This window comes from Nyctibius grandis, chromosome 9, assembly GCF_013368605.1.
Source record: "Nyctibius grandis isolate bNycGra1 chromosome 9, bNycGra1.pri, whole genome shotgun sequence".
Taxonomy (NCBI): Eukaryota; Metazoa; Chordata; class Aves; order Nyctibiiformes; family Nyctibiidae; genus Nyctibius; species Nyctibius grandis.
Window position 1 is genome coordinate 22,274,280 of NC_090666.1, and position 13,236 is coordinate 22,287,515.

General features: G+C 43.4%; 2 protein-coding genes across 3 annotated transcripts in view; both read right to left on the bottom strand.

The window, feature by feature from the left end:
* Positions 1-13,236, bottom strand: part of RPL37A (ribosomal protein L37a) — a 259,950-nt gene that overhangs the window by 19,606 nt on the left and 227,108 nt on the right. The window lies entirely within an intron of this gene.
* The window catches only part of SMARCAL1 (SWI/SNF related, matrix associated, actin dependent regulator of chromatin, subfamily a like 1), a 48,148-nt gene that overhangs the window by 9,810 nt on the left and 25,102 nt on the right, over positions 1-13,236 (bottom strand). The window contains 1 exon segment of the mRNA XM_068407354.1: positions 6,936-7,076. Coding sequence (XP_068263455.1) covers positions 6,936-7,076 — 141 coding nt within the window.

Consider the following 13,236-nt stretch of genomic DNA (forward strand, 5'->3'; position numbering starts at 1 on the left):
TGCCATGAGACAGAAAGAGCAAATGAATCAAACAGCTCATAGGCAATTAAGACCTCTCTGATATCTGGAAGTGAGCATTCCTACTTCAGGCTGAGGCATAACAGGATAATCTGCAATTCTATTGCTGTGTTGTACTGATGTGAACCAATAACTGACTTCAGATTCTGGCACCTATGGCCACCATTAAAACTCATTTGACTTAATCTACTCCTACATAATTATGGTACCATCTGATCATCTATAGTTGGTTTATTAAAGCAGGAAACAATTCAAAACCTAGATACAAAGCCAGTTTAGATCCTGTAGAGTTAAAACTTTGGCTCTGTCAACAACACACTGGTAGACAGCTAGAGGTAATAAGCCCACCTGGATATAAGCCAAGCCCTCAAAAATTCAACATAGGTATTACTGCTCTGCTTCCCTGAAATCACGAGTGCAATGCAGATACATCCCTCAGGTCCGTGAAAAGCTGGCTCAAGTCTAGCTGGGTTTATTAGCTTTAGGCATGCTGCATGACAGCTGAGCTGCTGAGTCCCAGTCTTTGTGCTCCTTTCTGCATTTCTTCAGGCTCTGTGGACCCAGCAGAGCAGATATACAAAACCAAGAAGGACTCACCTCGTGCTGCACCCAACCTTATAAGCCCTCTGCCCACACTGCTCAGTGTGCTGGTCGCTAAGAAGCGGGGATCAACACTGACTAGGCTGCTGAGCAAGACCTGCTAAGGGGCCGGGACACTCTCCTCATGCTGCCTCATTCTACTCATGCAGCCCGTGTTTTTCCACTTCCGTAACAGGCAAGTGATACATATGTTTTGTGTCCACATAGCACAATTCGTTTTAGAAGAATATCATCGTCATAACTGAAAGAACAAGGCACACAGCCAATATACTACCTACTGTCACATTAAAAAGCACGTATAGGCTGAATCCCTACCATATGTTCTGATTACTATATGTCTTCTATGGTGACTGTTGCTGGAACAATTTGCAAATAGGGAAATGTGCTAGTTCTGTGCTGCACCTAGCTAGTGATAAAAAAGATGATTATTTTGGGAATTATTAAAATATAGTTTAGTATATCCTCTTGTGGAAAAGAAGAGAGAGAAAAGAGGGACATTTATTTTGTCAAAATATACATCTGGCTTTGAGCCATAATATTCCAGAACAAATGCATCCAACTGTGATTTTCTTACCAAAGTGTTACAGCATCTTACATGAGTCAGTAAACTTATTACAGAAGCTGCCAAACTCTTACAAATTCAGAGCATGTGCTCAGATAGAAATTATTTAATATTTGCCAACATCACCCAGTTTGAAAATGAATTCACAGCATGTATTTTGGAAAACAGACTTGAGATATTTTTGTAAATAAGCAGGTGACGTTTCACTTGCTGCATTTTTAAGAGTACAGATGCTGGGAGGTTGAATTACAAAATGATAAACTTTTATTTTACATCTTTTCTAATCACATCTGCCAGATATTTGCAATTTTCTACGATAAAATCTATTCTCTTGAAACAGAAAGTTGCCACGTTTTAGTTTTAAATTGAATGGTTCAGGTTTATCACTTTTTCTTTAATCTTATAATGCAAACAGATTTATTATTAATACCAAGACATTTTTACATACCACCTTTCATCCTGACAGATCTCCAAAAGCCTTGCAAAACCTCTCTGGTTTTGTGCAATTCCATCCCCACTTATAATGCTGCCACTTTCAGGACAGAAAGAAGAACCTATTTAAGTAATGACAGTAAAAGTACCACAACAGTTCTTCAGAGAGAATGTAACTCCTAACACAATGTCAGGTGGGAGCTGCAAAAAGGACCATGAGGGACATACTACAGTCATGAGAGAGCAACTACAGTCATCAAAACACCTTTTAATTTACTCATAGCTGAGTGGATGTGTGGCACCCCCACATTCAGCAGTCCCATTTTTTCCTGTAATACTATCCACATCTCTTCATTTCCAGCAGCTCCACTTCTTCTCTAAATAACCAAATTCTTTCTAGGTTCACTCTATCATTTACTGACATTAACTGTAGCAAAATGTCCCAGGCGAGCACTAAGAAGACTGCTAATGTTCAACTGTCTAGTAGCGGCAGGTCAAACAGAAATAGAATTGTACTAGAAACCCTGCCGAGGTTTTGAAGGGAAGCTGACACAGACTGTGACCTCCATGCTGAGTTTCACTGTAGGTTGAAAACTAATTTACTCAGAATACACTGTTACAACCTGGATCATGCAAAACAACTTTATTTCTTTTATCCAATTCAACATCTTACCTGAGGTCCATATGCCTCATAATTGAAGCAACAGCTAGTCACGCAAAACTTTACTCTCAAAGGGTTTGTGAAACTCCAAACCTATTTAGACTCACACATTGCAATTCAACTTTCCTTTTTACTGCAGAAAACAGAGATTAAACTGCATCTCTTCAAGTCCCTCTAGGAAGCATTCTGGACACTGCTCAGACAGGAATCTTTCAACAAAGATAATGAACCTCAGCAGAAGACCAGGCCCTGTCCCTCCATATGATTCCTACTATGGATGGAGAAACAGTAAGTTTATCCTCTGCCAGAAAAGCAGTGCTTTGCTAACATGAATGCTATCATCTTCCAGAACTCGAGTTCTGTATCTGTGATTCTGCATGCAAATGGTCTTACTTTAATCAATGGCATCAGCATATAAGTACCAAAGCCAATGAATCGCTCATTTATCTTGCACATTTCACAGAATCACAGAATCAACCAGGTTGGAAGAGACCTCAGGGATCATCAAGTCCAACCGTTGCCCTGACACCACCCTGTCAACTAGACCATGGCACTAAGTGCCATGTCCAGTTTTTCTTAAACGCATCCAGAGATGGTGACTCCACCACCTCCCTGGGCAGCCCATTCCAATGTCTAATAACCCTTTCTGAAAAGAAATTCTTCCTAATGTCCAACCTGAACCTCCCCTGGCGAAGCTTGAGGCTGTGTCCTCTTGTCCTATCGCTAGCTGCCCGGGAGAAGAGGCCAACTCCCACTTCACTACAACCTCCCTTCAGGTAGTTGTAGACTGCAATAAGGTCACCTCTGAGCCTCCTCTTCTCCAGACTAAACAACCCCAGCTCCCTCAGCCATTCCTCATAGGTCAGACCCTCCAGACCCTCCACCAGCTTGGTCGCCCTCCTCTGGACTCGCTCCAACACCTCAACATCTTTCTTGAAGTGCGGGGCCCAGAACTGAACACAGTACTCAAGATGCGGCCTCACCAGTGCCGAGTACAGAGGGGCGATCACTTCCCTAGACCAGCTGGCTACACTATCCCTAATAGAGGCCAGGATGCCATTGGCCTTCTTGGCCACCTGGGCACACTGCTGGCTCATGTTTAGCCGGCTGTCGATAAGCACCCCCAGGTCTCTTTCCGCCAGGCCATTTTCTAACCACTCTTCCCCCAGCCTGTAGAGCTGCATGGGGTTGTTGTGGCTGAAGTGTAAGACCCGGCACTTGTTCTTGTTGAACCTCATGCCGTTGGTCTCAGCCCATCTATCTAACCTGTCCAAATCCCTCTGTAGGGCCTTCCTACCCTCCAGCAGATCGACACTCCCACCCAGCTTGGTGTCATCTGCAAATTTACTGAGGGTGCACTCAATCCCTACGTCTAGATCGTCTATAAAGATATTGAACAGCACCGGCCCCAGAACTGAGCCCTGGGGAACAACGCTAGTGACCGGCCGCCAGTTGGACTTTGCCCCATTCACCACCACTCTCTGGGCTCGGCCATCCAGCCAGTTTTTAACCCATCCAAGAGTCCACCCATCCAAGCCCCGGGCAGCCAGTTTGTCTAGGAGGATGCTGTGGGAGACAGTGTCAAATGCCTTACTAAAGTCTAGATAGACTACATCCACAGCCCCGCCCTCATCTACTAAGCGGGTCACTTTGTCAAAGAAGGAGACCAGGTTGGTCAAGCAGGACCTGCCTTTCATGAATCCATGTTGGCTGGCCCCGATGCCCCGATTGTCCTGCATGTGCCGTGGAATGGCACTCAGGATGATCTGTTCCATCACCTTGCCTGACACCGAGGTCAGGCTGACAGGCCTATAGTTCCCTGGATCGTCCTTTCAACCCTTCTTGTAGATGGGCGTTACATTTGCTAATTTCCAGTCAGCTGGAACTTCTCCAGTTAACCAGGACTGCCGGTAGATAATCGAGAGTGGTTTGGCAAGTTCATTTGCCAGTTCCTTCATTACTCTGGGGTGAATCCCATCCGGGCCCATAGCCTTGTGGGTGTCCAACTGGCACAGCAGGTCACTAACCGTCTCTTTCTGGATTACGGGAGGTTCACACAGCCCCCCATCCCTAACTTCAGGCTCTGGGGGCCAAGTCTCCTGAGGACAACCGGTCTTAACATTGAAGACCGAGGCAAAGAAGGCATTGAGCACCTCTGCCTTTTCCTCGTCCCCTGACACTACACTACCCTCCTCATTCAGCAAGTGGTGGAGGCTCTCCTTGACCCTCCTTTTGCTGTTGATGTATTTGTAAAAGCTTTTTTTGTTATCTTTGACTGTAGCAGCCAAATCAAGCTCTAATTGAGCTTTGGCCCTTCTAATCTTCTCCCGACATGACCTGGCCACGTCCCTATAGACCTCCCGAGTTACCCGACCCTTCTTCCAGAGCAAATAGGCTCTCTTTTTTTCCTTAAGTTCTAGCCTAAGTTCTCTGTTTAACCAGGCTGGTCTTTTTCCCCGACGGCTTGTCTTCCTACACACCGGGACAGCCTGCTCCTGAATATTTAGCAATTCCCTTTTGAAGCATGTCCAGCCTTCCTGGACTCCTTTGTCCTTCAGGACCGACTCCCAAGGGACTCTGTCCACCAGCCTCTTAAACAGGCTAAAGTCTGCCCGGCGGAAATCTAAGGCAGAAGTTCTACTCTTGCCCCTCCTTACTTCCCCCACTATCGAAAACTCTAACATTTCGTGGTCGCTATTCCCAAGACAGCCACCGACCCTCACATCTCCCACTAGTCCTTCTCTGTTCACAAACAACAGGTCAAGCAGGGCCCCTCCTCTAGTGGGCTCATTTACCACTTGCATGAGGAAGTTGTCCTCCACACATTCGAGGAACCTCCTAGATTGCTTCCTCTCTGCCATGTTGTATTTCCAGCAGACATCCAGCAAGTTGAGTACACGAGTACAAGGGCCGGCGACCGGGTGGCTTCTGACAGCCGCTTGTAAAACACCTCATCCACCTGCTCATCCTGGTTGGGTGGTCTATAACAGACTCCCACCGTAATGTCCACCCTGCCAGCCTTCCCCCTGATCTTCACCCATAAACATTCAACTTTGTCATCCTCACCATCTTCCCCAATTTCGACACAGTCCAAGCACTCCCTAACATACAGCGCTACCCCACCGCCTCTCCTGCTTCGCCTGTCCCTCTTAAAGAGCTTATAGCCATCCATAGCAGCACTCCAGTCATGAGAGTCATCCCACCACATTTCTGTGATGGCAACCACATCATAACCTTCCTGCTGTACAGTGGCTATGTCCAAATGTACACTTGGACATATATAGAACAGAACCACACTAGTTATGGAAGTTAAAAGTGGGCATTCAGATCTAGGAAAAAGGGAATGTGAGAACTTTATATGAGACTACAATATGAATCTTCTTGATGGAAACTTGGCATATGTTAGCTACCCCAAAAAGTGAAAACACAAAAGCCCTACAAATAGCTATAACTATTTTTATGTCATACACTGATGATGTTCAGTTCTTCTGTAAGTATTTTTGAGCATTGAAATGGTCATTTGGTGTTTCCAACCACTCTACTGGAAGTTATTGCCCAGTCTTACAGAAAACGAGGCACAAGAAATAAAATGGATTACTTGAGAACAAAGAAGAGCAAGCAAGTTCATGCACTACAGGTCCATGCTCACACTGCCACGCCGTTCTGTGCCACATGCTAACTGCCACATGCTTGTCCTGGAGGAACGGGAGGGCAAGTCAAATTAGAGGGCTCTTGTTCCAAATCAGAACTCAGGGGAACTTTGGTTCCCCTTTTTGTGTCTATTCAACCAACACAGAAGATCCTAGAGCCTCCTTGTACAACAGGCAGCAGCAAGACCTTTTCTCTTAGCAGTGTGTGTTTCAACACACACAGCAGCCGCAGCCCTAGAAATGACAAATCCAAGCACAGCTGAGTTGCCTGTACATTGAGAGCAAGGTAGACACCTGCCATCATGGCTGCAAATGCTGTCTTCCTGCAAAGCCAAGGTCTTGCAGTGGCTGGACTCAATGACTGCTGAAACCACTGCTGAGCAGCTGGCAGAGATAAAAAAAGTTAATTTATTTTCAAGATATGCAGAGGACCACATCCACTTCCTGAATTAGAAGAGGGTAGAATAAAAAGACAGACTGTAAGTCTTCATTTTTCACTTACCTGGAGGTATAAAATCCAAAATCCCACGCAACAGAGGTCTTACTTCATTAAACAGTCACTAAAGCAGATTAGAAACTGGTTTTTTTTTGGTTTTTTGTTTGTTTGTTTGTTTGTTTTTTAATCAATTAGCCCAAACCTGCAGCTGCTTAAAGGCTCCATAGTTACTCTGCCCATTTAAAACACTCTGGGGGCAAGTTCTTATTAGAATAGGCTTCTTTCCCCAGCTGTGGCCTTTTTTTGTTGTTTGGGGTTTTTTTTTCCTATTTTGTTAACACTTTTTACTTCCATGGCTTTCAGGGCAGATTTTGACAAGAAGCATTACCGCCTCCATGTCTCAGGCCCGCCATTGCAGCACCTAGGGCTTCTCAGGCTGAGAGCTTTCAAAATGTTACTCTGGAATGAGACTTTCTCAAAAAAGATGTAACATCAGACAGAAGGAAGGAAAGAAAAAGCCTTCACATTTTGAAAAAAACGCAGAGTTCCAGTCTGCCACTTCCCCCACTGAAGTACCTTCCTGGCATCACAGTAGCGTAGCCCGAAGGAGTGGAACTGTTGGAAGAAGGCTGGCTGGACAGCCGCAATCTGTGTGTAGAGCTCCGCGGGCCGTGACATGGCGGGGGTTCCCGAAAGCAAGATCACTCTCCTGGCAGCCTGGGAAAGCAAAATGGAGCATTGTTATCATAGAGCTTAGAATATAAGCAGAACCTGCTAAGCAGTCATCCCCAGTCCTGAAAGAAAATCCCAGAGCCACTGTCCAAGCACCCTAAATGGAAGAGTACTTCACCTTCCACAGATACTTTCAGCCTTCATTGCCTGAAGACACTCAAGGACAGTGATTAAAACTTCTAGGAAGCAGGACAAAACATATTGTTTCTTATTCATCAGCTACATGCTGTAAGGGAAGGGAACATAAATTTTTATGACAGTACTTTCTGAATTGGCATTTACCCACTAGACACATTAATATCTTATGCCTGGCTCCGCATTTCATTTGGCATCAGATGTCACAGGAAAATGACACACCCTCTCAGGTACATCCTCACCTCCAAAATAAATTCTCTTGTAATAAACCTGCCACAGCAAGCCATAAACAGACTATCTTCCTCACAAAGGCAGAAGAGATCCAGAGAAGTATGACTTTTTTCTTACTTTTTGTTAATTTTTTTCTTTTTAAATTCTACTAGCAAGGAGAGAAAGATTAAGCTGCCTGAAGCAGGACCAGAGGATGCCCACCTGACAGCCATGGTGAACCTAGGCACAGCTGGCTGGATGCTAGAACATGAGTTACTAAATATGAATCATGTAAGAAGATTGTAAAACATGCTGTAGGGGAGACAGGAAGGGGGTGGGAAACCTGTATTTAAAGTAAGTGCTCCCAAAAAGTGGTGAAAAAAATTACACTAAAGACATAAAAGCCTCCAAGATGCATTTCTACCCTCATACCTCCATTATTATCTAATTCTATTATTAGATGAGAGCTATGAATTTCTGCTGCTGTAAATTCACATATAGTAGTTAAATTACAAATGCCTTGTAATTTCCTGCATGGTTTAATGCAGGTTCATTAAAACAACAAAGAGAGTCTTGAGTGACATCTGTACCAACAGCTCATTCACATTTAAATGAAAAAGAAAATTAAATTCTTTTATTGTTTCACTGAGATCTACCAGTCACACAAATCCATCCAGCTGATTCACCCACTTGCCAACCAAATCTGGCAGAAAAAGGGTTCACAGATCAGCTACCGGAAATTAATTTCAGGACTGTTTATCAGATATTTATATATAGGTTGTAATCAAGGTGGGACTTGCCTCCATCCCTATTAAACGGATCAGAAGGAAATGTGATCACCACCAGGATCAGACAATTCCCATAAACACTGAAAAAATCAGGGTATTTATTGAACTAAATAAGAGGAGAGGTCAAACCTTTGGACATGTCGGAAGGTGAGAGTTAGTTCACACGAGACAGAAGTGCCTATGCAACTCAAAAGACTAAGGAGTCTCAGAAGCCAAAAGATATCCAATCCCATGAGGAAACAAAGTTATAAAGCAGAAATTAGGTCAGTTTTTTAAATTAAGGTAACAGTGAAGGACAACTGAGCAGCACCTAGACAATACCTGATGCCTTGCAGAAGCCTTTGAGGAATGAACTGACACCACCCTGAGAAATCTGCTGAAATGCAAGACAAGCCAGTCCCATATGTGCAAGAAACCTCCAAACTGAACTTTTTCCTCCTGCACTAACAGAAGGCCACTGCTAGGAAAAAGACAACATGGAGGTCGTGCAATTACAGACAGCTCATTCAAATAACTCCAGATCAAGCTAAAGCAAGAAAAGTTCACTCCAAACAGACCAGGGATATATTAAACACAACATAAACCCAACCATGTTGAAAGGTTTCACGCCATTCTCAAGGCTTCTCCTTTTTGGAGGGTGCTCCCCAGGAGCTACATGAGACAAGGCTGGAACACTAATTCCCCAGTAGTCAAAACAATTAGTGAGGCTCCTTCCCCAATCCCTAAATAGGTATCAAATGATCTAAACTTGTCCAGCTGCTGCTTTGCTGTGCACAACTTAATTTTGGATGGACATCATACTATTAACCTGAACAGCAGCTCAATAGGAGCAATCACATTAATATTACCCAAATGTTGTGGAACAAAGCCCATAGGGAGCACAACAGGAATAAGACCATTTTATGCCACTGGAATCTTTGATTAGATAATACTTTTTATTTCTCAGTTTCTAACCCAGTTCTTCACTAAAAACTTACTGTCGTGCTTCCAAAAAACTCATCCCTGTTCCATTGGGACCTTCCCCAGTTTCCACTGCCTTGCAATACCCCATGCAATTACAGAAGAACAAAGACCATGCAGCATTTTGGCTGGTCGAAGGATGTAGAATCCTTTTCACTCCAGTCCTCAAGAGATCCCACCACAGATCAGTGAAAAACTTCTGTTTTGTTGCCTCTTTTTCATCTACACCCCTGGGGCTTTGCTGTTTTACAGATATTGGTAGCATGTATACTCTCTCTCCTATGTTCATGTCTCTGGGCCAGTCTAATCTTGGAAGGAAAAAACAAAATGCTTACAGAAGACGTAACACCATGACACTTTCTGCCTCTGAGGAAGCCAGATGCAGGGCAGAGGCAAAGGGAGCAATCAGTATTGTCAGTACGCCCAGGAGAACTTAGTCCCAATCATGAGACTAAAGAAAACAGCAAGGTGACAAGTAGGTCCTATTACTGATTGCCACAGCTCTGGATTAGGAGCAGGGACAAGCCAGGCCTGGCAATGGTGACTCAACCAAAGCCCAACAGTACAAGGCTGTTCTCACTTTGACGTGCGTGAAAACAAGACAAAAGGACCACTTTGAACACAGGAACTTCTAGCCCTCTGGAGTACCATAAGAGATGCTGAAGGTAGGGACAGATCTCATGCAGCTGCTGGCACAGACTGGCCAGCGTGAAAGCTGGCTGAGCTTGAAAGCAGGATTTTTGCCACACGCCAAAACATCAAAGGACTGTTTTTTACTACGGCTTTCAATCCATCCACCTCCACAATTTTGCAGGGATGCACACAGACTGTGTACAAACTCTGCCACCTGGTTCCATGTAGGCAGATGAAGCATTCTCCCCCCTGTACAAGTCTGCATACCCACAAGTTTGAACATCCACTGGGAATGTGAAGGGAATAAGAAATCTGCCCTAAACATTTTGCTGCTGCTATTTCAGCTCACCCTATCTTGTTGTTTGTGCAATTATAAGTTCCTCTCAAAGTTTTGTCCAATAACAATAAATTGGGCACATGTCTATGGTCTAAACTAAAAACAACCTGGGGCAAGCTACTAGGTAGCAAGCATGGTCATTGCATACATCCAGCCATTATAAAAGTGCACTAAAAAGTCTTTCTGGTCACACTTCTCACCGTTCCAAGCAAAACTTTCCTAAATCCCTGTCAGTGTAGCAGCTAAGCATGTCACAAAAGACACTGAATACAACACACACTGAACACTGTGTACACACACAGAGTTTGTGGGTTTTTTAATATTAAAAAAAATCTAGAAGTTCCCAACTGACAAACTTAAGCCACATGTTCAATACATGGTTCTGCTTGACAATTCCACACCATACTTGTTCCACTATATATAACAGAGAGCAGAAAAAGACAAATTATTACTGAGTGGCTAAAAATACCACTTCATTTTGAAAACCAGTCAATGCCAGATATTAAAACTAAAATGAGGCTTTAAATGCTGTAACCATGGGTTAAATATTTCAGAGGTGGAGATGTAGCTTGGCTGACTAACAAGGCAGATTCAAAATTAATATCCAAGGTAAGTCATCTTTATCATGAATGTATTGATTTAATCTGATTATTGTGCAGTTCTGTCTAAACACTCGCAACAATTTTACTTATTATTCAAATGGAGAAGTCAAAGGAGCAGATTCTATCAAGATAAAAAGAATCTAATAAGTATGGATAGAAGTGACAAAAACATTTCAGGCTCAGAAACATTTTAACTTAGATCTGTCCAGTGTCATTATGGACTCATAAATCTTTGTAGCATGTAAGGACCAAGGAGCACATTTCTTAGGTGCTTTTTTTTTTTTTTTCCTGTCCCCAAAAGTCAGTTCAAGGCTAAGCTTTCATGCTTTAGGATGTTGGGAACCTCATAGGAAATAAAAGCAACTATGGCAATTTCGGAAAGGTTAAAGTAGTATAATGCTAACAACAGTTAGAAGTGGCAATGCTTAAATGTAGATCAGGCACAAGTTGGCTCCACAGGCTCTGGTTACCGCACTGGCATAGCTTCTCACTGTGACCTTACGGCAGGGACTGAGGTGCTAGAAGCAGTGTATCTATCAAGGGCTTGTCTATGGATACAGCTTTTTTTGGTCTCTTCTAAGAGCCCCAGTACTGCTCTAATTCTTTTAACCTGAAGAAGGCAAAAGCAAGAATATTATCCTCAGCAGCATGTTTATCAATGCCTCTTATTCAATAATCTCAAAGTATCATGTAAAATACCGAAAATACTCCCATTTTTACCCCATTGACTATTTACTATAAAGATGACACAGTATCGTTATTAAATCCATTATTCAACTGATGAAAACTCCTCATATTTTGGCACTTCTTTCAAGTACAAAAGCATTGCTGTGATGTGCCGTGCCAGTAGGGAACACAGCATCACTCACTAGTAGTTGAAGACAAAACTGCCAGAGGGGCTAGTTTTAGAGCAAAACACCTGTGTCAGAGTGCAAGGAGGGCAGAGAGTGGCTATTACAGCAAATACTCCCTTCAGAAGTTACAGACAGCAAGCAGGAGAATAAAATTTACCTGAACATCTAACATGAAACATCTGGTACTCTATGCTGTTTGCAGGTGAGATAATGCATGATATGAACATGAAACTCTTAATGCTTTCAGAAGACTGAAATTCAGTTTCAGAAGCACCAGTTCTCAATTCTCTAAGACCAGTTATGTGACAGCATAAAACTGTAAATTCTCAATAAGTTCATACGGGCAATTAACCTCTGCTTAACAGCTACCATCTTTCACTCTCATATCTTGTTGCCTGCAAATAATTTTGACAAGCTGATCCTTACAAAGCTACAAGTAGGAAATGATAAGACTGCTTTTCATGCATTTTGCAATGAGGTAAATTTGTTATTTTCCACCATTTTCAGACATACACCCTAATTATGGTACTTCAAGCTACTCATAAAATTGGACCTCCTACTTAGTTTCCAAACATTAAAAGCCTGAAGTGATTTGAAAGGCGAGAGAAGACAAGAGTCAGGCCTTTAAAGAGAACAATGAAGTTATTCAAGGACAACCACCTTCGGCTTGCCATTAAGAATCTTGCATATAAAAGATGGTTGCCATAAAGCTATCAGAGATCGAATCTTCTCCTTATACACACTTGCTGATAATTGCTGAAGAGGAACTGCATTTACCTTGTTCTAATGTACAGACTCTGCAGTGCCTAGAAACTTTAATCTGCTAGAGGCTACCAGGGAGAGTTTGATTCTTTGATCCCAGGACAACATGCAGACATTCAAATCTACATTTCTCCTGCTATCGTGTACTTGAATATTGCCTCCCTTCTGTGGGCCACTTACCTTGCTAACCTCACATTCTGCCATTTCCTACTACTTCTGTACATTTAACCAGCAGGAGTACTCCTGAACCCCAGCCACACAAATACATGGGAAGCTTGCAGTATGTCACGGTTTAAAGCTGGGCTGGCTATTAAACCTGGTGGCAGATGCTCTCTGTTAACCCTCTCCCCCCCACCTAAGGGAAAGGGAAAGGGAAAAGGGAGAGAGACTTATGGGTTGGAAAGTTAAAACAGTTTTAATAAACTATAATAATGAAAAAGAATATAATAACAATAATAATAGAAATAACCAAATATATACAAATATGTACAAAACCAAGATCAAGAGCTTGGAAATCCTCCTCAGGCAGAATTGCTCCCCCCAGTACAGGCAGAGGGGAAAAGGCAGTACCTCCACCCAGCACGGGCAGAGGGGAAAATGCAGTAGCTCCACCCAGCACGGGCAGAGGGCAAAATGCAAAAGCCCCACTGCCATCACACCTGCAGGCTTTTAACTGGAGATTTGGCAAAGCTGGTACCAATCAGTGGGAGACAGGAGGGCCCCTCCCTCCTGGGCCCCACCTCCAGGAGGCAGTGGGTTAGTGATAAACAGGAAAGTGAGAATGACATGTATGGGATGGAATACCTTGCTGGTCAATCCTGGGTCACCTGCCCCGTCCACTACTCCCTGCAGGTACAACCCCCT